The sequence below is a fragment of the Hyaena hyaena genome, unplaced genomic scaffold (genome assembly GCF_003009895.1).
Source record: "Hyaena hyaena isolate Hyena2069 unplaced genomic scaffold, ASM300989v1 scaffold_94, whole genome shotgun sequence".
Lineage (NCBI taxonomy): Eukaryota > Metazoa > Chordata > Mammalia > Carnivora > Hyaenidae > Hyaena > Hyaena hyaena.
The window spans coordinates 160620-186695 of record NW_024080726.1 but is presented as its reverse complement, the minus strand read 5'-3'; the positions used below and the strand labels follow the sequence as shown (position 1 = coordinate 186695).

At 58.3% G+C, this 26076-nt stretch overlaps 4 protein-coding genes and 1 long non-coding RNA gene across 12 annotated transcripts in view; 3 read left to right on the top strand and 2 right to left on the bottom strand.

Annotated features, from left to right (window-relative positions):
• Positions 1-4848, bottom strand: part of FBXO2 (F-box protein 2) — a 6880-nt gene extending 2032 nt beyond the window's left edge. The window contains exons 1-4 of the mRNA XM_039234923.1: positions 4412-4848; positions 826-1200; positions 271-400; positions 103-198 (exon numbers count right to left, since the gene is read on the bottom strand). Of these exons, the coding sequence (XP_039090854.1) occupies positions 103-198; positions 271-400; positions 826-1200; positions 4412-4433 (623 nt within the window). The 5' untranslated portion in view covers positions 4434-4848. The remainder of the gene's footprint in view (positions 1-102; positions 199-270; positions 401-825; positions 1201-4411) is intronic.
• LOC120233596 lies at positions 1016-1983 on the top strand. Its single transcript, XR_005528865.1, has 2 exons — positions 1016-1078; positions 1835-1983. It is a non-coding gene; the product is annotated as an uncharacterized LOC120233596 (long non-coding RNA).
• Positions 4849-4963: 115 nt separating the features above from the next.
• On the top strand, positions 4964-10434 carry FBXO44 (F-box protein 44). 2 transcript variants are annotated; one of them, XM_039234921.1, is made up of 6 exons: positions 4964-5035; positions 5966-6253; positions 7667-7764; positions 7950-8045; positions 8156-8291; positions 9314-10434. In XM_039234921.1, exons 2-6 carry the CDS (start codon positions 5989-5991, stop codon positions 9472-9474), a joined length of 756 nt encoding a protein of 251 aa, XP_039090852.1. In that variant the 5' UTR covers positions 4964-5035; positions 5966-5988; the 3' UTR covers positions 9475-10434. The 2 variants fall into 2 exon arrangements, with proteins under 2 accessions (XP_039090852.1, XP_039090851.1); XM_039234920.1 differs by having other exon boundaries at positions 7667-7793.
• A 1117-nt stretch (positions 10435-11551) lies between these two features.
• Positions 11552-20254, top strand: FBXO6 (F-box protein 6). Of its 6 annotated transcripts, XM_039234973.1 has the most exons (9): positions 11552-11662; positions 12113-12209; positions 12328-12409; positions 14451-14746; positions 16514-16640; positions 17064-17159; positions 18059-18194; positions 18446-18629; positions 19787-20254. In XM_039234973.1, exons 4-9 carry the CDS (start codon positions 14482-14484, stop codon positions 19825-19827), a joined length of 849 nt encoding a protein of 282 aa, XP_039090904.1. In that variant the 5' UTR covers positions 11552-11662; positions 12113-12209; positions 12328-12409; positions 14451-14481; the 3' UTR covers positions 19828-20254. The 6 variants fall into 6 exon arrangements, with proteins under 6 accessions (XP_039090904.1, XP_039090903.1, XP_039090905.1 ...); XM_039234972.1 differs by lacking the exon at positions 12113-12209; XM_039234974.1 differs by lacking the exon at positions 12328-12409.
• Positions 19013-26076, bottom strand: part of MAD2L2 (mitotic arrest deficient 2 like 2) — a 13438-nt gene continuing 6374 nt past the window's right edge. The window contains exons 1-9 of one of the 2 annotated variants that reach the window (XM_039234979.1): positions 24832-24912; positions 24348-24399; positions 24130-24248; positions 22619-22690; positions 21852-21952; positions 20670-20764; positions 20249-20322; positions 19613-19705; positions 19013-19360 (exon numbers count right to left, since the gene is read on the bottom strand). In XM_039234979.1, coding sequence (XP_039090910.1) covers positions 19319-19360; positions 19613-19705; positions 20249-20322; positions 20670-20764; positions 21852-21952; positions 22619-22690; positions 24130-24248; positions 24348-24387 — 636 coding nt within the window. In that variant the 5' untranslated portion in view covers positions 24388-24399; positions 24832-24912 and the 3' untranslated portion in view covers positions 19013-19318. Of the gene's footprint in view, positions 19361-19612; positions 19706-20248; positions 20323-20669; positions 20765-21851; positions 21953-22618; positions 22691-24129; positions 24249-24347; positions 24400-24831; positions 24913-26076 lie in introns of those variants that run through there. The other variant, XM_039234977.1, reaches the window with a different exon arrangement.

Here is a 26076-nt window from a genome sequence, read left to right as displayed (position 1 = left end):
CTCCCTCCGTCCCCTCCCCCTTCCCTTCCCCGCAGGCCCCCCCAGCTCCCTCCTGCCCCTCCCCCTTCCCTTCCCCGCAGGCCCCCCGCCGCGGCCGCTCACCAGTCCTTCACCGCGATGGCCGGCTGAGTGGTGTCCAGCAGCTCCTCCCAGTAGCCCTCAGCCTGCAGGTCGATGACCTGCGCTTTGCGACACCACCTGGGGAACTGGGGTTAGGAGGGAGTGGGGACCCCTTCCCCCCCCGGGGCCCTCCATGCCCCCTCTCCTTACTCAAAGGAGGAGGCGAAGTACTTCTTGACGCTCTCGTCGTGGATGAATTCCGCCCCACAGTCTCCGGGCAGGTCCTCCACCCTCCAGCCGTCCCCGCCGTGCTCCACGTCGCACCAGCCCTCCAGGTCCTCTGTAAGACCGCGACAGCCCCGCCCTGGTCCCCCACTCCGGGCTGGGCTGGGGGTGCGGTCCCTGCGCCTGCAGCTGCCGGGCAGGGGAGCGCTGCGCTCTCACGGGGAGGGGAGGGCAGGGGATGCTGGGGGTTGGGACGGGGGGCACTTCCTGTTCGGCCCCAGATTCTCTCTCCCTGGGAGGGTCCTCCGCAGGGCCCGCCTTGCCTCAGATCGTGAGGGTGGAAGGACCTGGAAGAGGGCCCCCCCCGCCCCCCAGGGGAGGCGGCTCCGGGGGCCCATGATGTGCCACAGTATTATTGTTGGGGCTGCTCTGCAGGGCCTTGGGCCAGGACTTTATCCCATTTAGCCCCCCACGCAGGCTGGCGTTGTTCCGGCCCATTTTGCAGAAAGGGAAGCTGAGCGAGCTCCCCAGGCCCCTCACCTTCCCCGCACGGGTTGCGCAGAAGGTTGCGCCGCCGCTTGCTCAGGAAGTAGAACTGCTGCCAGTGGTCGCGCTCGTCCTCCGCGCCGCCCTCGGGCACCAGCCCCTCCTGCTGGCACTTGAGCAGCCAGAGGGGGGCGCCGTCCACCAGCTCCTTCCAGCGCAGGCACACCAGGCGGCAGGCCTGCACCAGCTCGGCGGCCGGTAGCTCGGCCAGCACGCGCAGCAGCAGCGGCTCGGGCAGCCCGTCCAGGTACGCCGCCTCCTCTTCCTCCTCCTCCTCCTCGGGCCGCTCCTCCCCGGCGCTCGCCTCCTCCGCGCCCGCTTCCTCCTGCTGCCCCTCCGGGCTCACCTCCTCCGGCTGGCCCACACTCTCTGCAGCCGGGGGATGGGGGGGCGGGGGGGAGAGACTTTGACTCTGCCCAGAATATCCCCCTCCAAGTTTCTCCAAGCTTCAGAACCGCGACGTGTCGCGTCTCTGCCCCTCACCCACCCTGGGACAATCCGAAACCCGGCCCGAGGTTCTGTGTCCAGAGAGTGGTGCCCAGTGGGGAAGACCCCAGGGAGCTAGGGCCACAGACCAGCGCCCAGTCCGAAGAGTTTCCTTGCAGGGCCAGTAAACGCCAGCAGATAACAGCAACTGATCATCTTACCGTAAGGGCATCCATCTACTGCACAAACTTGACTTTAGCCACTCCTTTATCCTTACAACCGCCCCTGGAGAACCCAGCTCCCCTCCCCTCCTCCGTGGACGGCTCCCGAACTTCCCACCATGGAATCTTCCGGCCGTGGAGTTCCAGCCCTTCCTAGGGTTTGCCTCGGGGTGTGTTGGTTTGTGAACACTTCCCTCAGGACTAGACTGAGTGCAAGAAGGCAGGAACTGGGTCTGGGACAGCTCCATCCCAGTGCCTGGCATCTGGAACACACTGTCGGCAGCTGATGTTTACTGGGCATTTAGCAAGAGCGAGACATTGTCCTAACTGTTTTTCTTTTCTCTAAATCCCCACAGCATCTCTTTGAGGTTGCTCCTATTGCTGTTGCCATGTCATTGATAAAGAAACTGAGGCACAGTGAGGTGAAACCACAGGGTCACAGCAAATGAGTGGTTGAAGCCTGGCTTCAAATCCAGGCTCAAAAAATAAAATAAAAAGCCCTCAATAAAATAGTTTGTTGACTTTGGAGGCACCGTATGATTTGATTTTGACTCGCCAGAGGTTATGGGACATGGGGATCTGAGGCCTGAAGGGAAAGGAGAACAGAGGCTGTAATCCTCTACCAGCCACAGCAGGGTGACGTGGGAGCTCAGTAAAAGAGAGCAAGTAGGGGCATCTGGGTGACTCAGTCGGTTGAGCACCCAACTCTTGGTTTCAGCTCAGGTCATGATCCCGAGGTCCTGGGATGATCCGGAGAGTCCTCGGGCTCTGCGCTCAGCATGGAGCCTGCTTGGGTTTCTCTCTCTCTCTCTCTCTCTCTCTCTCTCTCTCTCTCTCACGCACACACACACACACACACAAATAAAATAGAAAGCAAGTATATCAAACAGGGAGATGTAATAAGTGCTCAAGAAAGGAAGGTCTTGTAACTCCCTTTTCCTGTCCCTGGCCCTCAGTTTCCTCATCTATACAATGGGAGTAATCATTGTGCCAGGCCATCCGAACAGTGCTGCTGTTCCAGTCCCCTGAGGAGGGGGCAAGAGCACTCTAAATTGTAAGGAGGTGGACAGATGTCAGGAGCTGCAGACCCAACTATCTCCTGGAACCCAGTCAGCCTCTGCTGGGCCATCAAAACCTTGAGTAAGCAGACACTGAGTGCAGTGTCTCTGGAGAAGGAAAAGAAAAGTGGTGAGGAGCTGGGGCCACTCTGGGGGAGGGGGGGGAGGGGGGCGAGTGCTCTCAGACCTAGGATGGGGCGTTCCTAAGGGCCCGAAAGCCCAGGCGGTGGCAGAAACAGGCTGAATGGGGGCAGGGAAGGACAGGCAGGGCCTAGACCCAAGTCTGGGCGTTGCCAGGACCCCAGGCTGCCAGCCCTTTACCTCCCTCCTCACACGCAGCACTTTCACCCCTGTCCCACAGTCAGGCCCTTAAGGGCTGATCCAGGGTTTACCTCTTCTTTGGAGCCCGGAGCACACAGTCAGTCCTCCGCAAATCTTATTTAGTGAATCCCATGGAGCACAACACTTTCCTGCATTATTAGTTGCTTTGGGGGGGGGGCACTTCTTGATGATGTGGGGGTTTAACCCTTTTCTTTTTCTGCAGAGAGGAAACTGAGGGCCAGTTTCCTGGCCAAGCTTCTCCCAAGTCACGTGGAAGAACAATGGGCAGACAGAAAGGAAAATGCCAGGCTCTGAAGCTGCATCACCTGCCTGTCCTGCTGCCCCCAGCTCTCTGGGGAGCCCGGCCCAGTGTCCTCGCCTCTCCAGCCCTCCCCCTGCCCTGCTCTGGCCCTGGTGGACACCTGATGCTCCCACGAAAGGTGCACCTTGCCCAGTCCCCTCTCCTGGCCCCAGGCCTGGCACTCCAGGCCCCAGATCTGATTACAGCCCCCCCACCCCTTTCCAGCACACACAACTCTCCACATTGTTGCTGTCGGAAAGTTATCTGGCCCCTAGAAGCTGCCTCCCAGGCTGATTCACTCACCTGCATTGGGCCCTGGAGTCCAGGGAATAGCTGAGCCCTGGGAAAAAGCAGGAGCCCATTCTGGGCCCCTATAGAGGGTGTGGCAAGGGGGGGGGTCACCGAGTGGGAGGAGGGGCTGAAGGAGCTGGGAGTTTCAGGGCTGGGGAGAGAGGGGCTTGCATCAGATGCACCCTAGCGGAGCGTGCATCAGTGTTGATGTCGACCCCTCCAGGCAAGGCCCACTCTGAGACGGGCCTGCCCGGACAGGAGTGGGGAAATCTGCAGGCAGGTTTTGTTCCCACCCTGACTCAGCAAGCAACCCCTACAGGCCCAGCAGAGAGTTAGAGGGATGGAGAGAAGGCGGGGGGGGGTCTCTGGTGCCAGGCAAGATGACTGGGCAGTCTCAGAGGGCCCTGATCTGTGCCCCAACTCTCCCTCACCGCTGGCCCGATCCCCAGTGGGCAACCCGCCACCCAGTTGAAGAGCAGCCCCTCCACACAAGAGAGCCAAGGAGGAAGGCTGGGATGGGGTGGGGAGAGGCCGGTAACCCCAAGAAGTCCGTAGGGATACACGCAGCTCAAGGGCCAGAGCTGGCAAATGAAAAGAAGTTGAGAGAAGAAAAACGGTTGCAGCCTCCGGCACCCCCGATGCGCCCCAGACCCGGACCCAACAGACCCTCAGGAAGCTGAGCGGTGGGAATGTGGGATCACTCCTACCCTATCCCCCCCCACCCCCCGGGTTAATAGGACCCAGGAGTCGTCCCTCCCTGCGGGTCACCCTTGCAGGCATCCAGCCCGACACAGGGCTGTGCTCTTTGAAAACTGTTTCAAGGCCTTTGCGTGGGTGCAAGTTTGCCGCGCTGGGTCTCGGGGACCCCCTCGCTTTCGGATGCCCCCTCTCCGTGGCATTCGCCCGCCTGCCTCGGTCTCCCCTCCCGGGCCGAGCGAGCGGATCCGGGTGGCGGCGGCTACCTGGTTCACCGTCTCCGTCCATCGCTGCGGAGGGCGGTCGTGAGAGGAGGAGGAGCCGGAGCGCTGCGGGGCTGCCCGAGTCCCGCGGCGGCGGCGAGTCCAGGCGCTGCCCGCGTCTAGGTCGGGTCCTGGCCGGCCGCGCCTCTTAAAGGCCCCCGCCTCCGCCCCCGCCCCGCCTTTGGCCGGGAGCCGGGACGCCCCGCAGTCTAGGACGGTGGGCCCCAGGCCTGAGCCTACCGGTTCCGCGGCCGACCCAAGGGGCAGGGAGAGGTCAGGAGTCGGGTTTTTTAATGGGAGTGGTGATCCGATTTGGGGGGGGTTCTCCCAGTTGCCTCCAGGGGTGGCTGCTGGAAGGAGGAGGCGAGGGGACACCGCGAGTCTGGGTCATGCGGAGGGTGCGGGGCGCGCGGCCGAGGAGGAGGGGGGAGGGGGGCGGAGGCTCCTCCCGGCGCTCCCCTCCAGGTAATTTTCCTACGCGGTGGCGGGCGCAGCGCGGGGAGGACCGAGGGGGCGGGGCGGGGCGGGGCCTGGGGGCCGGGGCGGGGCCTACGCGCTCGTGACAGTCGGCCGAGGTCCGCTCAGCCCCGCGGCCCAGCCGCAGCGGGCAGCGGCGGCCAAGCGAAGGTGACCCGGCGGGAGTGGGCGCGGGGAGCGCCGCGGCGGGGGTGCGGGCCGGCCGGGGCCGGGGGCAGGGGGTGGGCGGGACGGTGTCCGGCCGCGCGGCCGTGCGCGGAGGGAGGCCCGGCGCGCACCAGGCCCAGGCCTCGCGGGCTGCGCGGCGCGGGCGAGAGCGGCGGCGCAGAGGGAACCGCGGCTGGGGTCGCTTATCGACGCGCAGGGGTCCCGGCTGCAAGCCCCGGCTTTGGGTGGGTGGGGGGCACTTTAAAGCCACAGCGCGAGGTGGGAGGCGTGCGCGCCGGGGTCCTGGGGCTGAAGCCCAGCCGCGAGGATGCAGACAGGAGTATAGGAAAGAAAGGCCTTTCCCCATCGCCCACCCCCTCTCGCGTCCCAGCCAGGCACCTCATTTACTCTGCGGCCTTCAGAAAGTCGCTTGAGCTCTTTAGACCTCCGTCAGAGACCATGATCATTAACACCCCCCCCCCCGCCCCCAATCTCCCTTCTCCGTTTGAGGACTTGCCGGAGTGCTCTGCGGGACTGCGCATTGTTATTTACACTGTACAGACTGGCCTAATGGAAGAGGCCGGCTCTAGAATCCGAGAAGCCTCTTTTCCCTCTTTGTCTTTATGACCTTGGGCAGGTTCTCGCACCCCTCTGGGCCCCCTTAGCGTCCTTTAGAGGCTGTTGTCTAAGGCGGCAGTAAAATCAATCACCATTTATTGAGCATGTGTTGTGTCACGGCATTTGAACCCATTTTAGTACAGTTCCTGGTCCCATTTTACAGAGGAGGAAACTGAGGCTCGGAGAAGCTCGGTGCATTTCCTGAGACAGTAAACGGCAGAGCTGGGCTGGGAGCCTCCACCACCATGGGGTGCTGCAGATACCCTGTCTGGGAGAGAGGGCCAGGTTTGAAGGGTAGCTTTTCAATAACCACAGGGGGTGTCGAGAAGCCACAAGCCATGGCCCCAGTCAGTATCAACGAGCTCCCTGAGAACATTCTGCTGGAGGTGCTCACGCACGTGCCCGCCCGCCAGCTGCTCCTGCGCTGCCGCCTGGTCTGCAGCCTCTGGAGAGACCTCATCGACCTGGTGACCCTCTGGAAGCGCAAGTGCCTGCGCGAGGGCTTCGTCACTGAGGACTGGGACCAGCCTGTGGCCGACTGGAAGATCTTCTACTTCCTACGCAGCCTCCACAGGAATCTTCTACACAATCCATGTGCCGAAGGTGGGCTGGGGGGCGGGTCTGGCCTGCCCCCAACACACATGCTGCCCAGATAGCAGTTGACTCTCATTATGCATTTACTACGAGCCAGGCACTTTGGACGGTTTAACTCCTTTAATACTCGCACAATAATCCCAAGAGGTAGGTGCTGTTAGTGCTCCCATTTTTCAGATGGGCAAACTGAGGCCATGAGTGGCATTTTTGTATTCCACTCTTGAGAAAATATGTCCCCAGTGACCTTTCCTAGGAGAGGGACTGTTGAGCAGTTAGGACTACTTGTGCCCAAGACACAAGACCAGGAAGTCGGAGCCATAATTTGTTGGCCTAGATCCCAGAGGCCGGCGCTAGGTGTACTGGGACTGTCCCAGAGTGCAAAGGGGACTTTACTCATGGCAGAATGAGAGATCCACTCTTTTTTCCAGCATATTACAACAACAAGAAAAACAAAATTTCTACATCACCTAGAGCTCCCTTTTTCCCTTACTGCATCGGAACTCATTGGCCAGGCGGTGGGATGGGATCGTTAAGTCAGTTTCCGTTACATGGCCAAATTCTGATGCAAAATGATAATGAAATAACTCCAAGCTGTCCAGAGCTTTCAGGTGCCTGCCTCACTTGACTCCCCAACGGCCATGATCTTGGCGCACTATGGTCCATTAGCCACACATGGCCCAGGAGCTAAAACTAGCTTTTGTGATTTTAAATAGTTATATATCAAAAAAATTAAAATAAAAAAAAGACTAATCGAGATAGTATGTAGGCCACAAAGCCTAAAACCTTTTGGCCCTTAGCAGAAAAAGTTTGCCAGCTCTTGTTCTTTTTTTTTTTTTAATATTTTTATTTATTTCTAGGATAGAGAGAGACAGCATGAGCAGGGGAGGGTCAGAGAGAGAGGGAGATACAGACTCTGAAACAGGCTCCAGGCTCTGAGCTGGCAGTCAGCACAGAGCCCAACGCGGGGCTCGAACCCACGAACCGCGAGATCATGACCTGAGCGAAAGTCGGACGCTTAACCGACTAAGCCACCCAGGCGCCCCTGCCAGCTCTTGTTCTTAACTCCAGGTTACAGAGGACAAAACCAAGACTCAGAGAGGGAAAGCAACGAATCTAGGGTCACACAGCCCAATATTGGTAGAGCTGGGCCTAGCCCCCGATCTGGCTGGCTCTGGCGTCAGAGCGCTCTCCCATCACAGAAGGGATCTGGTTACTCCTGTGGTCACATGTCTTGGGACCACATGTCACTTGCTGTGGTGCCTGGCACATGGGAAGCAGCTAGTACAAAACAGCAGCGTCCCACAGCGTGAAGCTTGAGGGCAGCTGCAGAGATCCAGGGAGCGGATCCAGGAGGAAGGGGCTCTTTGGAGAGAGGGACCCCTGAGGGGCTTCCTTATGACAGGAGTTCTGCTTTCTGGCCAGAGGGCTTTGAATTCTGGAGCCTGGATGTGAATGGAGGCGATGAGTGGAAGGTGGAGGATCTCTCTGGAGACCAGAGGAAGGAATTCCCCAATGACCAGGTCAAGAAATACTTCGTGACTTCTTATTAGTAAGAGCTGAGGCTGGGGAAGTCTTGGGGTGGGGGAAAGCCCGAGCCACTTCACCCTGGGGTCTCCTGCCTCCAGAAGGGGCAGCCCTAACCCCTCAGTGCCCTAGTGCTGAGCCCCAGCCCCTTCCACCCCTCCGTCCAACCCCCCCCCCCCAGCACCTGCCTCAAGTCCCAGGTTGTGGACCTCAAGGCCGAAGGGTATTGGGAGGAGCTGATGGACACCACACGGCCGGACATCGAGGTCAAGGACTGGTGAGTGCCTGGGGCGAGGGTCTGGGGGAGGGGGGCCTGCCACTCAGGCGCCCCGCCCCCACCCTGCCCCCCATCTCCGAGGCCCTGATGGACCCTCCCTCTGCCTGCAGGTTTGCAGCCAGGCCAGACTGCGGGTCCAAGTACCAACTGTGTGTCCAGCTCCTGTCGTCAGCACATGCGCCTCTGGGGACCTTCCAGCCAGACCCGGTGACAATCCAGCAGAAGAGCGATGCCAAGTGGAGGGAGGTATGTGCACCAGGAGGAGGGTGGCTGGCGTATTCCCGAGGCTGCGACTGCCGTCAGACGAGCCCGGGTTCGAATCCCAGCTCACCTGGGCATCCGCTTCTCAAGCTCTGAAAGATATCAGTGAAATGATGCTGGTAAAGCCATGTTCAAAAAGGTTTACTGTTTTAGTCGCTAATATCGGCTATCCCTACTGTTTACACCAGGGGGCAGCAGATACAAATATCTTACGCTTTGCAGGCGTTGGTGTCTCTACCATCACAACTCAATTCTTCAGCTGTGCCATTGTGTTGTGAAAACAGCTATATGAGCATGGCTGTGTTCCAGTAAAGCTTCATTTATAAAAGCAGGCAATGGGCCCCTAGGCCACAGCTTGCCAATCTAGACCAGTGCCGTCCAGTAGAACCTTCTGCAGTGGTAGAAGTGGTCTGTAACCAATAGCCACATGTGACTATGAACACTTAGTAAGAGCTAGTTCTGGGGCATCTGGGTGGCTCAGTCGGTTAAGCGTCTGACTTGGGCTCAGGTCATGATCTTGCGGTTTGTGAGTTTAAGCCCCGCGTCGGGCTCTGTGCAGACAGCTCAGAGCCTGGAGCCTGCTTCAGATTCTGTGTCTCCCCCTCTCTCCGCCCCTCCCATGCTCATGCTCTGTCTCTCAATAATAAATAAATGTTTTTTAAAAAACCTAGTTCCTAGTTTGACTGAGGAACTAAATTTTTAATGTTATCTAATTGTAATTAATTTTAACTGAAATGGTCACATGTGCCCAGTGATGACCGTATTGGACATCCTTCACTTTCCTTCAGTTCCTTTGAGCCACACGTAAGCAATCCTGTGGAGTGGACGGACCCAGGAGGATTCTGCCCCATTTTACTTAAGGAAACTGAGGCAGAGAGGGGAAGTGGTCTACCCAAAGTCATAGAGTTAGGACTAGAACTCGGTTTTGCCGACTGCTGGGCCAGCATTAAGACCTTGGCCCCTGACCTCTCTCCCTCCACCTACCCGCCCCCCCCCTCCCCCGCCAGGTCTCTCACACGTTCTCCAACTACCCGCCCGGCGTCCGCTACATCTGGTTTCAGCACGGCGGCGTGGACACTCACTACTGGGCCGGCTGGTACGGCCCGAGGGTCACCAACAGCAGCATCACCATCGGGCCCCCACTGCCTTGATGCCCCCCAAGCCCTGACCTGCCAAACCCCGACTGGTAAACTGCGGTCAGAGAAAGGCTGGGTTAGGGAAGGGGAGGGGGGCTGGGCTCCCCCAGACCTCCTCATTCATCCTTGCCCGTCAGTTGCCTATTTTGTGGAGCCTCACACACCGTGGGGGCCAGTGTTCTGTCCCAGGTCTCAGCCTGAGTCATGGTGGGGGAGGCCTGTGGGGTCCCCTTTAAGAGATGGGGCCCCTGAGGTTGGGGAGGTGCAGGGCATTCTCCCAGCGTCCTCCCAGAGTGGTCTCCAGGCTCAGATGCCAAATCTAGATGTGTGTCTCTGCCTTCCCCTCCTGGGCCCTTTCTCCCTGTCTTCACTGGGGGCCCTCGGAGCAAGAACAGTCAAGACATCTGGCAAGCCTATGTCTGGCCTCGAGGTGCAGATGCTTGGATGGGACCACGTAGCTCAGACAGATCTGGGAGCAGAAGGGGAGCTGTGCTGGGCTGTCTTCTGCCCCTCCAAGCTCTCTGCTCTGCCGGCCAGGCTCAGGCCTGAGCCCCGAGTCTGAGATGGGCAAGCCCAAGATGGGTTGGGGTCTAGGCCAGGTCTGGACTGATCTCGCTGTCAATGAAGCCTGAGAAGTCAGAAGTCAGAATATCAGGTGGGGGCAGGATCTCCAAAAGACCCCTGGAGTCCTGTGCACGGTAACCCAGGGCAGGGGGAGGGCAGGATTAGACCCTGATTCTAAGAGCCAGGACGTGTAAGCCCTGGATGGGATGAGTGGGAGGTTTTCAAGGACCACCCGTCCACCTCCATGCCTCGACCACCCTCCCTGTGGCTTGGAAAGCATTCCACGTCACCCCTGGAACTGCTGCGGTTCCCAGAACCTCCCCGCCCTGCCCACCTCACTCCTGCCTCTCCCTCCTGCTGGAAGGACAGGCTGTGCTCTGATTCTGCTCCTGCTGCATGCAGCTAAATAAAAGGTGTTCCCAGTTCAACTTGTGCCCTGTGGTTTCTGAGGGGGAAGGCAAGTTTCATGAGAAGCCGAACCCTGGACCTGCAGAAGGCGCAGCCTATGTGGCTTCTGTCCAAGGTACAAAGAATGGCTGACATTTCAGGAGGCGGACTATGGCAGGATCATAGGACAGACCTCTCAATGAGCTGCCAGCATCTCACCCTAGCAGCCCTCCGGCACTGGTAGCTTCCTCCGGAGCCCGGCCACCAGCCGGGAGCGTGTGGATATCTGGGTAGGCCTTGTGTACATCTCATTGCAGGTACTGCTTGCTCCTTGCTTGCTCTGCCAAGAGTTTTACTGACATTAGATGAAGCCGGAGCATTTAGAATGGTGTGAGGTGCTTGATGTACTGCTTATCTCAGTAGTGACCTAGATGAGGGCCTCAGCCGTGGCAAGGACGCCACTCACTAGCAGTCTGGGAAACTGCAAGTTAGCCAAAGACACCTTTGGGGGAGACGCAGCCCTGATGTGTTCACAAGGTGGCCTGGGCCAGGCACCCCTGCGCAGTGCACAGCCTGCACAACCCTTTGAGGTTGCCTTAGGTAGGTGCTGGATAATTATTTGTTGAATGACGAAAGGAATTAATAAATTTAATCCCGACCAAAACGCAGAGAGGCTTTTCACTTTCGAGTAAATTGACGCCTACCCGAAGCCAGGCCCTAGTGAAAAGTGAAAGCCGAGCTCCAGCCCAGAGTGTCTGCAGTCACCCTCGGGGAGGGCCCCACCACCTCCCTTCCTTGGCGGAGGGCACTAGTGAAGACGTCTTAGAGCGACCTGCGCGGAGGGGAAGCCTCAGGCTTCCTAGAGGGAAGAGAAAGCAAAAGGAAGAAGTAGGACCCGGCTGCCGAGCCGCGCACCACCTGGAGGCGAAGACAGGCTAAGGCTACGAGGTCTGGAGGGTCGGTAGCGCGGCGCCGACCCTGAGGGTCTCAGGCCCCCCTCCGCTTAGCTACGGAAGGAGCTGACGACGGCCAGGGCGGAGCCGGGCGGGGCGAGGCGGGGCGGGGCGGGGCGGGGCGAGACGGTGGGCGGGGCGGTGGGCGGGGCCCCCGGACACGAGCGGGGCGGTCCGAGCCCGGCGCGTGACGCGAGGACGGGGCGGGGCGAGAGCGGACGGCGCAGCGGAAGGCGCGGGGTCCCGGCAGACCCGGAGCTCAGGTCCCTCAGGTCGCAGTCCAGCCCGGGGGACGGGCGTGGGGCGACGGGCACGGGTAGGGCTTGGGTGTCCGGCATCCCTGGGGGGCGGGGGGCGGGGCGTTATCTGAGCCGGAGGCGCAGTCTCCAGCGGGCGGGGACTCCCGGGGCCGCGAGGTGGGGGGGTCGTGGCGGCGCGAGGCGGAGGGGCGGCTCCGGGCACCGTCGCCCAGGTCTGGTCACGCGCTGGGCCGGATCCCGCGCCGCCCGGCCCCTGGCCCCCGACTCCGGGCCGTTCCGCCAAGGAGCGACGCGCCGCCTGGGGCCGATCTGGGACCTCCCGGCAGTACCACGCCGGCAGGGCCTCGGACCGCCGCCAAACTTTCCCGAACCTCAGCTTTTGCTTTCGAGAAGTTGGCATGGTAATGGTGCCTGGAGGGGGTGTGGAGAAGGTCGCGCCTCGGGCTGGGGACGTGAGAAGCACAAGGTGCCCCGGGGTGGCCACCCCCTGCCCCGATCCTGCGCAGTCATGCCTCGCCGGACACTCGTGAAGTACAGAAACGGAGGGAGGGGGTGCGAGTGAGAAGGGCGACCAGAGCCGGAGATCAGCCCCCGGACGCCTGGGTGAGGAGCCCTTCGTAGCTAAGTCTCCTCTCACCCCCACCCGGCGACTTGTATTTGGCCGAGACAGTGTTTTTAGGAGTTGCCAACATTTAAAATTTGACGGGTTTCATATTTTCAGAATTGTTTAGAGTTGCTTCTGAAACATCGGAAGACCTAGCCAGCCACACGGAGTCTTTCCCACCCTAGCGTTATTGTGCAAGGTACAAGCACCTGATTTATTGTTCTCTGCCCTGCTGAAACGGCCCCTCCCTGGGCCAGAGCTAGATTATGTGTCCACTTCAGTTTTGCTGGGATGGTAGCTTTGGGAAGACCGTGGGCTGCTGTGGAAAAAGAAATCTCAGAAACTCTGGGGCAGGAGAGTAGTTCCTCCCTCCCCCGCCTGTAAGCCGGGAAGGCCCATCTGACAGCGACTGGCCTTCTCTCCCCTCTTGGGGGGCTCTCCTTAGCCACCTGGATAACCAGGCAAGAGTCAGGCCAGGGTGACACTAAATTTCCCAAAACCCTTGTTCAGTTCCGATGTAGACGACAGCTGCTGCAGAGTTTTCGCTTTAAGGATAGAAGTCTAAGTATTAGTGGTCTGGAGCACCTCTCTACCAGCCCTGCGCTAAGTGCTTTACATGTGCTAACTGAGTCCTCCCCAGCCCTTCTGAGGTTGGGCCGGTTATTCGCTCCTGTTACAGCTCCCCAAGCTGGCTGCCGCGGGCCAGGATTCAAACCCAGGCAGTCTTGCTCAGGCTCCCTCAGTCTGCTTTGCAGTTTCTGAGCATTTCAAAGTAGGCCTCTGGCCTGATGCCTAAACCAGAATGGGGTGTGGTGAGCTGGGGGGGTGCTTCTCATTGGGTGTTTTAGCACATCTGGTTTCCAGGCCAAATTGAGCAATCAGGGGAGAGGAAGTTGGTTTCTCAGCACTAGCCCCACTGCTTAATGAATTTGTGACATGGAATATAAGATCTTTATTACGTCCCCAGACTAATATGAATTCCCAGCACCAAAGTAACATCACCACAAACTCTTGCAGGGCTCGCAGACAACAGCGTGGCCTGGGCAAGGTCTTCCAGCAACTTAGAACCAAGCAATTTTTTTTTGAGAGAGAGAGGGCACAAGTGAGCCAGGGGCAGGGAGAGGGAGAGAGAAGTGGGGCTCACGCAAAGCGGGGCTCAAGCTCACCCGAAGCAGGGTTCGTGCTCACCCAAAGTGGGCTCCAAGTCACCTGATGTGGGTCTCGAACTCACGAACTGTGAGATCATGACCTGAGCTGAAGTCCAATGCTTAACCGACTGAACCACCCAGGTGCCCCATTAATGAGGGGAAGGGCCTCTTTAAATATTAGCCCATAAAGTCTTTATTAATGTTTTGATTACACTCTTTCAAACATGTGTAGCGTGTGACCACTCCGTATTCTGATGGCCAACTCTGTACTGGAAGGACACTCAAATGTGCCGTCTACTCCTCGTTTCACAAGCCTGGGTGGCTCAATTGGTTGAGCTTTAAAAAAAATTTTTTTCAATGTTTATTTTTGAGAGAGAGATAGATACACCTAGCATGAGTTGGGGAGGGGCAGAGACAGAGAAGGAGACACAGAATCCAAAACAGTCTCCAGGCTCTGAGCCCAATGCAGGACTCAAACTCAGGATCAGCAAGATCATGACCTGAGCCGAAACTGGGCACCCAATTGACTTAGCCACCCAGGCACCCCTCAATCGGCTGAGCATCTGACTTCAGCTCAGGTCATGCTCTCATAGCTCATGATCGTGACTCAGCCTGGCTCATGAGTTCAAGCCCACATCAGGCTCTGTGCTGACAGCTCAGAGCCTGGAGCCTACTTCAGATTCTGTGTCTCCCTCTCTCTCTCTCTGCCCCTCCCCTGCTCACGCCCTGTCTCTCTCTCTCAAGAATAAACAAATGTTAAAATTTTAAATTTTTTTTATTTTTTAATATTTATTTATTTTTGAAAGAGACAGAGCGTGAGCAGAAGAGGAGCAGAGAGGGAGGGAGACACAGAATCCGAAGCAGGCTCCAGGCTCTGAGCTGTCAGCACAGAGCCCAACACAGGTCTTGAACCCACGAACCATGAGATCATGACGTGAGCCAAAGTCGGATGTTTAACCAACTGAGCCACTAAGGCTCCCCCCCCCCACTTTTTTTTTTAAAGAGCCTCTGGCTTAGGTCCATGGGAATCCGAGGGGTCCACCTGCTTGGTCAGGGCTCCTAACCTGTGTTGCCAACCCTCCCCCTCCACAGGCCTGTGTGTGGACCCTGCCTCACCCCAGCCATGGCCCCAGTCAGTATCAACGAGCTCCCTGAGAACATTCTGCTGGAGGTGCTCACGCACATACCCGCCCGCCAGCTGCTCCTGTGCTGCCGCCTGGTCTGCAGCCTCTGGAGAGACCTCATCGACCTGGTGACCCTCTGGAAGCGCAAGTGCCTGCGCGAGGGCTTCGTCACCGAGGACTGGGACCAGCCTGTGGCCGACTGGAAGATCTTCTTCTTTCTGTGCAGTCTCCGCCGGAATCTCCTACGCAATCCGTGCGCTGAAGGTGGGCCGGGGGCTGGTTCCCTCCCTCTCCTGACACTCAGGAGGCCTTTGCCCTCACAATTCTCACCCTGTCTGGAACGTTCTCTCACGCCCCTCCCACACTCCCTTGATTCCTCATTTTTCACGTCTCAGTTCAGACACCTGCCCTGCCCCCCCCATCTACCTCTATCACATCCACTCTGTTTAGTTCCTTAGTGACACTTTCATTACCCATAATTACCTTATTTATCTCTCGGTTGTTGTTTTTTTTTTTTCTCCTCTGCCACAGACTTTAAGGTCTAATGGGTCTTGCTTGCCCCTCTCCACCCAATGTCTGCAGGGATGCCTTCATATAGCAGGTGCTCAGAAAAATGTTTGTTGAATAAACAAACTGCACGTTCACCTTCCCCTCTTGAGTTCAGTCTAAGCTACTTAACATTTATGGAGGGCGTCCTCTGCGCCAGGCACTGGACTGAGGACTTAAAAGATATCATTGTCCTCCGGTTATCCCCGTTATCCAGATGAGGGGAATAAGGATTTCAAGAGGCGGCTGCATAATTTGAGGCCCCCGTTTAGCTTCTGACATTCTCTTATACTCGCCAGTGGGTTTTTTCCCCTGCATGAAGCACCCACCACATCCCAGACACCGCGCTTCTTGCTGGGGCTACGGCAGGAGCAGACTGAGGCATAGTGTGTATACTCGGAACCCTTTCCATGTCGGTTTTCTCTCTCCACCCTCCCAAGGATCCCGGGAGTTGACCAAATAAGTAGGTTGGCTCCATTTTATAGACGGGGAGTGTGAGGCCCGGTGATGAGTCCAGAACTGCCTGGTTACCGGCGCCTGGCCGTGACTGATAAGGGCGCTCGGGGCCCTCTCAGAGGCCCTACAGACAGTGGCCCAGACACCCAATCTCTCTGCCTGCCCCAGATTCTGCTCCGAAGCGGCCCAGCTGGGCTGCCGGCTCAGCGCACACAGCTTCTGCAGAGCCTGCCCACAGCCTGTGCTTGGCGCAGCCCCACTGCTGGATTCCTGTGTTGGTCCCCTGGTTCCCTCCTGGCACGCCCCAGGGCACCCGGGCAATAGGTGTGGGCTTCTAGTAGAGGCAGCAAGAAAGCAATCTGGGAAAGCTCCCTTGGTGAGTGTTCTGGAAAGGTAGAGAAACACTGCTGTTTTTTTAAGGCCCTCTCAGTCTGGTCTAAACGGGGAGACCGGAACCTGCCAGGTCCCATGGGGGGGGTCACTACAGGTCACCAATGCAGAGGATGCCCACCCTCACGGCTCTCCCTCCCGCTCTGGGCAGAAGGGGGTCTGAAGTGGCCCAGCAGGTTCCCATGACCCACCAGCAATCATAAACCAGTGCTTGGGCCCCATTACATAGCTAGGGTGTCAGGGGAAATGCCAGTCACATCAGTGGTCCGGGTTGGGACAGACTGACATCAGCCATTAAGAATAGACGTGCCATCGCAGGCCCTTCGTAACTTCGTGTTTTGAGAACTGAAAACCTGGGTATTTCCCCAGAGCCTTTCAGCAGCAGTTTGAAAGGAAGAAAAGGCTAGTATAGAATTTCTGGTAATATTCTCTTTTTTCCCCAGCTTCATGCTATAAGGAGAGCCAGTCAGGGCCAAGGTGGGAGGGGGAGGGCCCATACCAGGGGCGACAGGTGGGGACGTGTTGGAGGAAGGGCATTTTGCAGGGGTGCTCACCTTGAGCAAGCCCTGCCTCATACCCTTCCTCCCTCCTGGGAGCACATTTACCCAGGGGGATCTGACCTTGGTCGGTTTCCCCTAGAGAATATGACATCCTGGCAGATTGACTCCAACGGCGGCGACCACTGGAAGGTGGAGAGCCTCCCCGGAGACCACGGGACGGATTTTCCTGACTCCAGAGTCAAGAAGTACTTTGTCACATCTTTTGCGTAAGGCAAACAACCCAGCTGGCAGTGTTGAGGGGGGAAAGGGATCAGGACACCTTTTGCCAAACCTCGGGCCTCGGGGAGGGCCTCTCTCTGCAGCTTGAGGAAGTGGTTCCCAGAGCAGCACAGAGTCTGCGGCTGCCTAGAGCAGGAGTGCTCAGCGGCCTGGATTCTTGGGGGGGGGGGGGGAGCCATAGGAGGGGGCTGGGAGCCACTGCGTGATCAGGGTAAGTCCGAGGTCTCCTAATCTAGGAATATGAATTCACAGAGGTGCCCTCTTTGGGGCCCTTGGACTGAGATCACATGCCACCGAGGCACAGGTGAGTCAGACCCCCCCCCCCCCCATGGGTTTCTCACAGGCCAGCACCAGCCAGTGACCACAGCCCCGCCGCAGTCCGGGAATGTGCCTTTCCTTTTGTTCTACAGGATGTGCCTCAAGTCCCAGCTGGTGGACCTCAGGGCCGAGGGCTACTGGGAAGAGCTTCTGGACACATTCCGGCCTGACATCGTGGTTAAGGACTGGTGAGTGGGGCCCGGGCCACGCTCTGCCTCCTTCCCTCTTCTCTTCCTGAGAACACCTATAGGCAGTGCCCAGTGTGCGCCTGGCAGTGTCCTGGGGCGGGCGCTGCCCCCAGAGCTGGCCACGTGGCCCTGCCGCCCCTGCCTACGGACCCAGCATTTGTTCATTCCGCACCTCTGGGCCTTCCTGCCCCCCTGCATCAGCAAGGGCGAATTCCGGTTTTCAGACGGGGAGACTGAGGCCCACACACACACTGTCACCAAACAAGTACTGAAGCAGCAGAGACACCAGGACACCCCCTCCCCGGACTTTGCTCAGTGCCTCCCCTCCCCCGTCACCCCTCAGCTCTTTTCCAGGCTCCTGCTCAGTGCCCAGAGCTCTGCAAGGCTCTGGCTTGGCCCCCAGCAGCAGCGGCAGGACCCTAATTCCAGCCAGGCCCCAGGACTGCAACTCTAAAGGTCATGGATGGGGTTGGGGGGCCGTGCAGAGCTGCAGAGGGGTGGACAGCGGGGCTGAGCAGAGACTGAGCTCCGTCCCAGCCCCCGTCACACAGGCCGCCCCTTGAACCTCCCACCTAATCCCAGTCCAACCCACTATAACGTACAGGTGACACAGCTCCCACAGGCCAGGCTTTCATCTGTAGAGAGCCTTTTGCTGTGTTAAAGGGACATCCACAGAGGACACCCAAAAGGGTTGTCACTTTGCTCCACGGGGGTAAGTGTGGCCCAGCACAGAGAGACTGCTTACCCCAGGGGCACAGCAGGGCCCAGGGAGCAGAGAAACCAGTGGGCAGAGCAAGGAAATCCAACTCAGAGCTCCAGTTTGTGGGGCTGCTGCCTGCTCGCCTCCAGGGCCGCCTTCTGTCTTGGGGTGCACAGTCCTGAGCCCCAGCCTCCCCCAGGTTCGCCGCCAGGGCAGACTGTGGCTGTACCTACTACATCCGAGTACAGCTGGTCTCAGCCGACTACATCGTCCTCGCCTCCTTCGAGCCCCCACCCGTGATCATCGACCAATGGAACGATGCCAAGTGGACGGAGGTGAGGCCTCACCCACTCGCCCCTCTCCACCTGCTTCTCTCGGGCCCACGACGCCCGACGCCCGAGGAACAAGGGGCAGCCTCAGGGCATGGAATGCCCCCAGCTCCCTTGCCTGGAGCCCCTGCCCTCCAGCCCCCGTGACTCTCCCCTGCAGCACCTGGCTCCTCCCTTCCCCGCTCCAGCGGAGTGGTCGCCCGATCTTGTCCCTTCCCCAGGCCTGGCAATCACTTCTGCCTCTCCCCACCCCCCAGGTCTCCTACACTTTCTCAGATTACCCTCCGGGCGTCCGCCACATCCTCTTCCAGCACGGGGGCAAAGACACCCAGTTCTGGGCAGGCTGGTATGGGCCCCGCGTCACCAACAGCAGCATCATTATTAGCCCGAAGATGACCGGGAGCCGGCCCCCTGCGCAGCTCAGCCCGAGACCACAGAGGGGTAGGAGAAGGCTTTCCGCCTGCCCTCCATCCCTCCCCCCAGAAGGCCCTTCTGACAGTCTCTCATTTGATAACTGTTCACCCGTCCTCTGTCTGGGCCACCCAACTGCCAAACGTCCCCTCTGGCGGAGTCTGTAACGGGCAGTGAGGGCCCCTGCCCCTCCTGCCCCAGTTCATTCCAGCCCGGGGCAAACCCACCAGGCTGAGGGAACCCGCTGTCCTGTCCTCTGACGGTTCGTCACAATAAGTGTTTTCAGTAAAACCAGCGTGGGGTTGGGGCTAGGGGTGGGGGGCAGGGGCCCCTGGCACTTTGGCAGAGAAGCAGCCCCTACTCCCAGGTCAATTTGGCTGCTCCTGTCCCTCTCCAGTTAGTGACAGCCCAGCTCAGCCCTTGGGGCTCTTTATTGAAACAGCTCACAGCACAGTATTGGAGACAGACAGTGGTGGCCGGCCACACCCCAGGAGGCCAAGAAATCCAGGTCCCAGCATCCTTCCCTGCTCTCCCCGGGGAAAAGTCCTCCGTGAAGGCAACCAGACCTGAGCTGTGCCGGGCTAGAGAGTGGGTGGTCCATACACAGAGGCGATAAGAGCACTTGGAATCGAGGGGAGGGGGGCTCCCACAGCACTGCCCCAGGCTGGGGGCCCCCAGTGTCCCACGGTTGTCGCATCCCTGATCGGAGCATCACACCCTCAGCTGCTTTTGTGAGCTCGTTCTTCCACGTAGAGCTGCATCTAGTGGACAGGAATAAACCACCGAGGTCAGGAGCTCAGCCAGGGCACGTCCTCAGGAGAGCCCACAAGCCCCAGGCAGACAGATCTCTGCCAACTGTGGGTCAGTGTGGCACAGCCACGGGTTACGGGAGAGGGAGCTTGGAGTCTTACGCCAGGCGTTCCCTGGTCATCTCGTCCTAGCCTCGAGATGGCCTTCAATTCAAGGCCTCCGCATACCCTCAGTGAAGTTTACCAGGTCGCCATGCAGCTCACCTTTAAGATGTCTGACGTCATCGTCTTTAGTGGTATCAAACGGGGGTCATGCATGTGGACGTCCTGCTCATCTGCCAGGATCCAGGGAAAGTCCTAGGGTGGAGACCAAGGGAAGCGGGTGGAAGGGGGCCGGACCGCGGCCTGTCCTCACTCTGCTACCCACTCTCTCTCCAGAGCTGGGGTCCTCAGACTTCAGGGGACATCAAGATCACTAAGGAACGACCAGCAATGTAGATTCCCGGTTCCTCCACCCGAGAGGCCAAGCCCATAGATCCGAGCTGGACTGGGAGCCCAGGTGATTTTACAAGCCCACCACACCAAGTCCAAAACTGGTGGGTGAAGACCGCCCCTCCCCGTCCCCCACCCCGCTGTCCTCTCTTGAGAACCACCTCGGAGCTGGCAGCCCCGGGACACGGCTCCATCCTCCTCCCAGCACGGAGTGCCCAGGCGGGGTCATGAGAAGCACGTGGCCACACGGTTCACACAACAAAGACCTGCTGTGTGCTAGGCACTGCCGTAAACAAGGTTAAGAGTGAGCTGTCAGCAACACCTCTACCTGCTCAGAACTGTGGCATCTTGCTTTCAAAGCCTCCCAGCCCCCTCCCTGCACCCCCTCCCAGACGGGTTTCATCTCACCTTGATGACCTGAATCTTCTCCATGTTGCGGGTGGCCGCTTCTCTCGTGTGCACTAAGACCGTGAAGGTACAGCCTAAAGAAGCAAGGGTCTGGTCAAGGCTGGGCCACTGCACGCCTGCCACTGGACAGAGCCTCTTCCCTGCTCCTAGGCTGGCTCAGCAGCCCCCCAGGGGAGAAGAGTGTAAACCAACTGCTAAGACAAGATACAGTCCATAGGAAGACTGAACCCTGGTGGAGTCAATCAGGGTAGCTTCCTGGAGGAGGTGGACTTTCAGAGAGGTTCTAAAACGCCAAGGAAGAACCTCTTCCTTGATACAGCTTTCTCGTGGCTTGATACAGCACAGTAGGGACCTGAGACTGCAGACCAAGCCCAGGTAGCCACGGAAACGCCCCAGGATAACGGGGTGGGGGTGAGCACACCTGGGGGATTGTGGTCCAAGACAGCATCACACACGCTAATCTTCAGGATGAAGGCTCGGAGCAGCTGTTCTACGTGAGACAACAGGGAATCTGAACTGGAAGGAGAAAAGGATGGTATCCCATCACACTGCTGTCCCTTCCCACCAGCAGGCAAGCAACTGTGGAAACAGACCTGGGGGTCCAGGGCCCTTCTGAACATGTTGACTTCGGAGGGCTTGGCTACCTATCCTACCAACACAGTTATCTGGAGAGTTTAAAACCAATGCTGAATGGGGCACCTGGGTGGCTCGGTTAAGCATCTGACTTCAGCTCAGGTCAGACTTAGGCTCAGGTCATGATCTCACAGTTTGTGAGTTCGAGCTCTGCACCGACTGTGCAGAGCCTGCTTGGGATTCTCTCTCCCTCTCTCTCTGCCCCGCCACCACTTGCACTCTCTCTGTCTCAAAATAATAAATAAATAAACTTAAAAAAAAAATCAATGCCGAGTCCTGTGCTAAGTCCCATCCCAAACTAAGTCCAAATGGGGCACAGTGAACCCCCATAGGCAGTTCCAATGTGCAGCCAGGTCTGAGAACAAAGACACAGCCCTTTCCCTTCCAGGACGCCAAACCAGGAAGGGAAAGAGCTTGCCCAAGGCTACACAGCAAGTGGAAACAGATAACAGTGCCCTGACCTCACCATGGAACACCAGCAGCTGACCACCCAACACGCTTGCCCAAGGTCAACTTCTGGTTGACCGTGGACTAGATGCTTGACTAGGAAGTCAGAAAACTGGGTCCATGTCCCGGTTCTGCCACCATTTGGGTGACCCTGAGTAGTTCATGTCATCTCTCTGGTCCTTGGTCTATAAAAGGAGGTTGGGACTAGCCATTCAGCACTGCTATGGTTTTCCACGTGTGGACCTCACAGAGGTTACACGAAGACCACTGGGCGGCCAGCCGTGTTAGGATGGCATTCCTTGCCATTCTCCTCTTTACCGAGCTTCCTTGTGGAAGTGGACTTTCAAAGGGGCTCTAAAAGGCAGGAAGAGAGAGCAGTGGCTTGGTGCAGCCAAGTAGGGACCTGAGAACACAGACCCAGCTGAGGAAATCAGGGGCTGCCCTAAAGGGCTGAGTATGGGGCGGCTATTTCTAGAGACCCATACCAGCCAGCCAGCTAGTAGTCTGGGGAGAAGCAGCTTACCTGATGGACAGCAGTGGAGGTTGGGTGATTTCAAAGACGAATTTCTCCACTGGGCGGTGCTCTTTGTCCAAAATCACCACCACCACTTTCTCCACATCATTCTGCAAGGACAGGAATCCTCTGCTCCAGACCCAGGTGCCCCCCCCCCCCCCCCGATCATACAGCCAGTCTTCTTGCCCAGACTCTCCCTGCCCTGAACTCTCTTTGTTATAAGGAGACACAGNCCCCCCCCCCCCCCGCCAGCACCACCACCTCCCTGCCCAAGGAAGGATAGGAAGGGCACACTCACAGCCCTTCTCAGCTTCTAGGCTGAGGGTCCCTGTGAGCCCGGGAGGAGGTCTGAGAACTTCAAGTAGGCACCGCCTGACATGAGTGGTACAGACTGAGAGGGGAGAGTGCTTGGGCCCCATGGGGGTCACCAGGACATCTCAGAGAGCGGGACAAGGTAGACGGAGGAAGCCCTCCGGGGGGCAAGCCCAGACAGAGGTTGGGGGGGCAGAGAGAGGAACAGATGTGAGAAGAACCCAGAACCCTCTGGGGCAGGCCCCACTTGGCCAACTCCACGAAATGGGGCTCCGGGGCCCAGCACACCCTGAATGTGGCCCCGAGGTCTATCCTTGGGTGGGGGTGGTCTCCAGGGTGCAAGACACAAGCTTTTGGGAATAGAGTCATAGGGACCCCCCTACACAGTCCCAGCATCACCTCTTCCTGGAGCACTGGAGGAGCAGGTTGGGAGTGAAGTAGGCTGGGGAACCTGGCACCCTCACCTTCTCCAGGAGTGGCTTGACACAGTGCAGGGTGTCCTGGATATACTGGTTCAGCTCCGGGTGGCAGGACATCTGCACACAAGCCCATGATGGCTGCTGAGGCCCGAAGCACCACAGGAAAAGCACCCAACACCCCTACCTCCAGGAGCCCAGGGAGAGAGGCCAGCAGTTCCCTAGTGCTCCCTACCCAGGAGACCGACTTCCCATCAGGGGGCTAAGCACTGCAAGTTATCCCCCCGGAAGGTAGAAGATAAGAATTCAGTCTCGCGGCACCTGGCTGGCTCAGTCGGTTAAGCATCCGACTTCAGCTCAAGTCATGATCTCATAGTTCGTGGGTTCGATCCCCACGTCGGGTTCTGTGCTGACAGCTCAGAGCCTGGAGCCTGCTTCAGATTCTGGGTCTCCCTCTCTCTCTGACCCTCCCCTGCTCACGCTGCCTCTCTCGCTCTCAAATAAATTAAAAAAAAATTCAGTCTCAACGTTAGCGCTTAATATAGCATTGTGGGTTTCTTTTTTTTTTTTAATTTTTTTTAATGTTTTTATTTATTTCTAGGAGATAGAGAGAGAGACAGCGTGAGCAGGGGAGGGTCAGAGAGAGAGGGAGTCACAGACTGAAACAGGCTCCAGGCTCTGAGCTGGCCGTCAGCACAGAGCCCGACGCGGGGCTCGAACCCACGAACCGTGAGATCATGACCCAAGCGAAAGTTGGACACTCAACCGACTAAGTCACCCAGGCGCCCCGGCATTGGGGGTTTCTAACGTGAGGTCTGTGGGCTCCTCCAGAGGCAGAGAAGTCCCTAAATTGTGTGTGTATTTGGGCATCCAGGCATTTTCCCCAGAGAAGGGATCCAAAAATTTAATCAATTTTCAAAAATTGAGAATCTGGGACTAAGAGCTATGTGGTCTCAGGTAAATCACTTAACTTCTCTGAGCTTTAATTACTTCATCTGCGGAAGATCTCATAAAGGAAAAGTGATGAGTAGTGAGAATCCCGTACTACACAGTGGGTGCATAGTAAGTGCCTCCTTTTTTCCTTTTCCTTCAAGCTTCCACCACCTTCCAGTATTGGGTCATTCATTTATTCTAATATTTACTGAGTGTCTTCTAAGAGGCCAGCCCTTCTAGAAACTGGGGACAGGGTAGCCTTTGTTTACCGCGTTGTCTACCTTTTAACCTAAAACAACCCATACAATGAGGGCAGAGAGCAGGGGTTCCTGAGGTTTACAGGAATCACCTCCCCAAACCAACCATTCACGAGTCTCAGGGCTCTTTAAAATACAACCATGCCCCAGGGGCAACTCTAACCCAGGGGTCTGGTCCCTAACTTGAGGCAATGGGAACTCCCAGTTCAGAGGGATGGAAAGAAAAGTCTCTGCAGTTGTGGCTGGGAACTGAAAGGCAAGGCCAGGCCGCTGGAGAGTGAGGGGACTCAGCCTGAAAGCGGAGGAGAGTTCAAACATCCACCCTCTATCCACCTTGAGGCTCAGGGGTGACCAGAGGTGGGGGCTCACCTGGACAGGCACGTTGTACTTCTTACGCTTCTGGAAGATGCCCACCGGGTAGACCTCGCGCACGTAGAGGATGAGGTGCACGGCCACCTCCAGGAACTCACAGAGCACGTCGGCCACCACTGCGCGGGGGTGAAGCCGGTGAGCTCCGGAAGCCCGCCGGCCCAGGCCCTCCCTCGCCCCCACCCCCCACCCCGGGTCCGCAGGTCCAGCCTCCCTACCTTGACCAAAGTTGAGGTCCTGTCGCGTGAGTGTGGTCATCCTCACCGCCACCTAGGGGGTGGGGCAGGAGTGGGGGCTGGTTCTAACGGACCAGGCAGCCGCAGGGTGCGCTCGCCTCCACCGCCCCTCCCCTCCGTCTGGAGGGAATCGAGGCAGGACGTCCCCCCTCACACAGAATCAGGGCAGCTAGAAGGGACCTCCCACGCTGGCGTCATAGCTCGGGGACATTAGCTGCGCCCCGATCAGCCTCGGTCTACTGGCCCCTCGCCCTGATGTCGGGGGAGTGGGGGGGGGGCAGAGCTGTACCCGCATAAAGGGCACAGCCGCAGAGGGAACGGCGGGTTGCCTAGGCCCGCGAGCGCCTAGCGGGACGCGCTGAAAACGAAACGGGGCTGGAATAAGACGCCACCCTCTGCCCGGCCGGAAACCTCCTCGGAGGGAACCCCGCCTCTCTCCCCTCCCCCGGGACGGGGAACCACCGACCCGACCACTCGCGCCTCCCGCTCCACCAGCCGCCGGGACTCCGCTCCGAGACTTCCGCGGAGCTCGGGCAGGTCCTAGTGACCGCCTCCGGCCACGCCCACTTCCCCCCGCAGCCAACCAGCGGGCGGGAGGAGCGGCCGCCGGCGGGGCGGGGCTTGGGAGGGGGCGGGCCCGGCCTCGTCTCTCGGGATCCCAAGGCGGGAGAAGCGGAGACTGCGCGGTACCGCCTCCCTTTGGCTTGGGGTGGGCGCGAAAAAAGACACCTTTGCTCTCCACACCAGACCGCCACGTATTTTGCTCCCCAGGGCATTTGTCTCGCTTTGGGAAGCGTTGGGAGGGAGCGGATGGGTGTTGCTGGTGAGGACCAGGTGGAGGGTACAGCTGGGGACTCGAGACAGCGACATCTACTGCCAGCTGCCGAGTCACCATCCCCGGACCTCTGCTGCCCAACCGAAAGCGAATCCGCCGGCTCCGGGGGCGGGGACAGAGGAAAACTGGTTGCACCAGGGACGCCCTCACCCAGAAACTAAATGCAGCCTGGGTTTACCTCTCAAGAAAATACCCCCCCCCCCCGGGCCCAAGCATCATAGTGGTAGCTGCCCTTTATAGGGATCCAGCCATGTGCCAGACACCGGGCTAAGTGTGCGCGTGGATTATCCCACTAAATCCTCAAGACAATTCCGTAGGACAGTTACTATGATTGTTCCCATTTTACAGACGAGCCAAATGAGGTTCAGAAAGGTGAAGTAACCTTCCTGAATCACACATCTATTGAAGGAGGGGACTTGGGTTGTATTCCCCCACTACATTGTACAGTTCTGGAATCTCCCAGAGACATGGACTCTGGAAGGGCTAAGCGGTCCCCCGGGAGATAATAATATTAATATTAAAATAATCACTAACATGGACTGAACACTTACTCTCTGTCAAGCACTGATTTCTTTAATTCCCTCAGTTCCCTCACTAACCCTAGGAGCTAAGCACCCATTATTTCCAGCCCCACTTTCCAGATGGCAAACAGGCTCAGATGTTTCCTGATTTGCCCAAATCACACAACTGGAATACAAACCCTGTTCTGGCTTCTAATCTGGCTCCAGGGCTTTGACTTATTTTCAGCCCCTTTCTTTTACAGATGGGAAAACTAGAGTCAGAGACTTTGCAGTAGAGGTATAGGCAACAAATCAGGACCAGAAGCCTGGGGACCTTGACTCTGACCTCTAGGGACACAAGAGCTTGGTAGGAGTC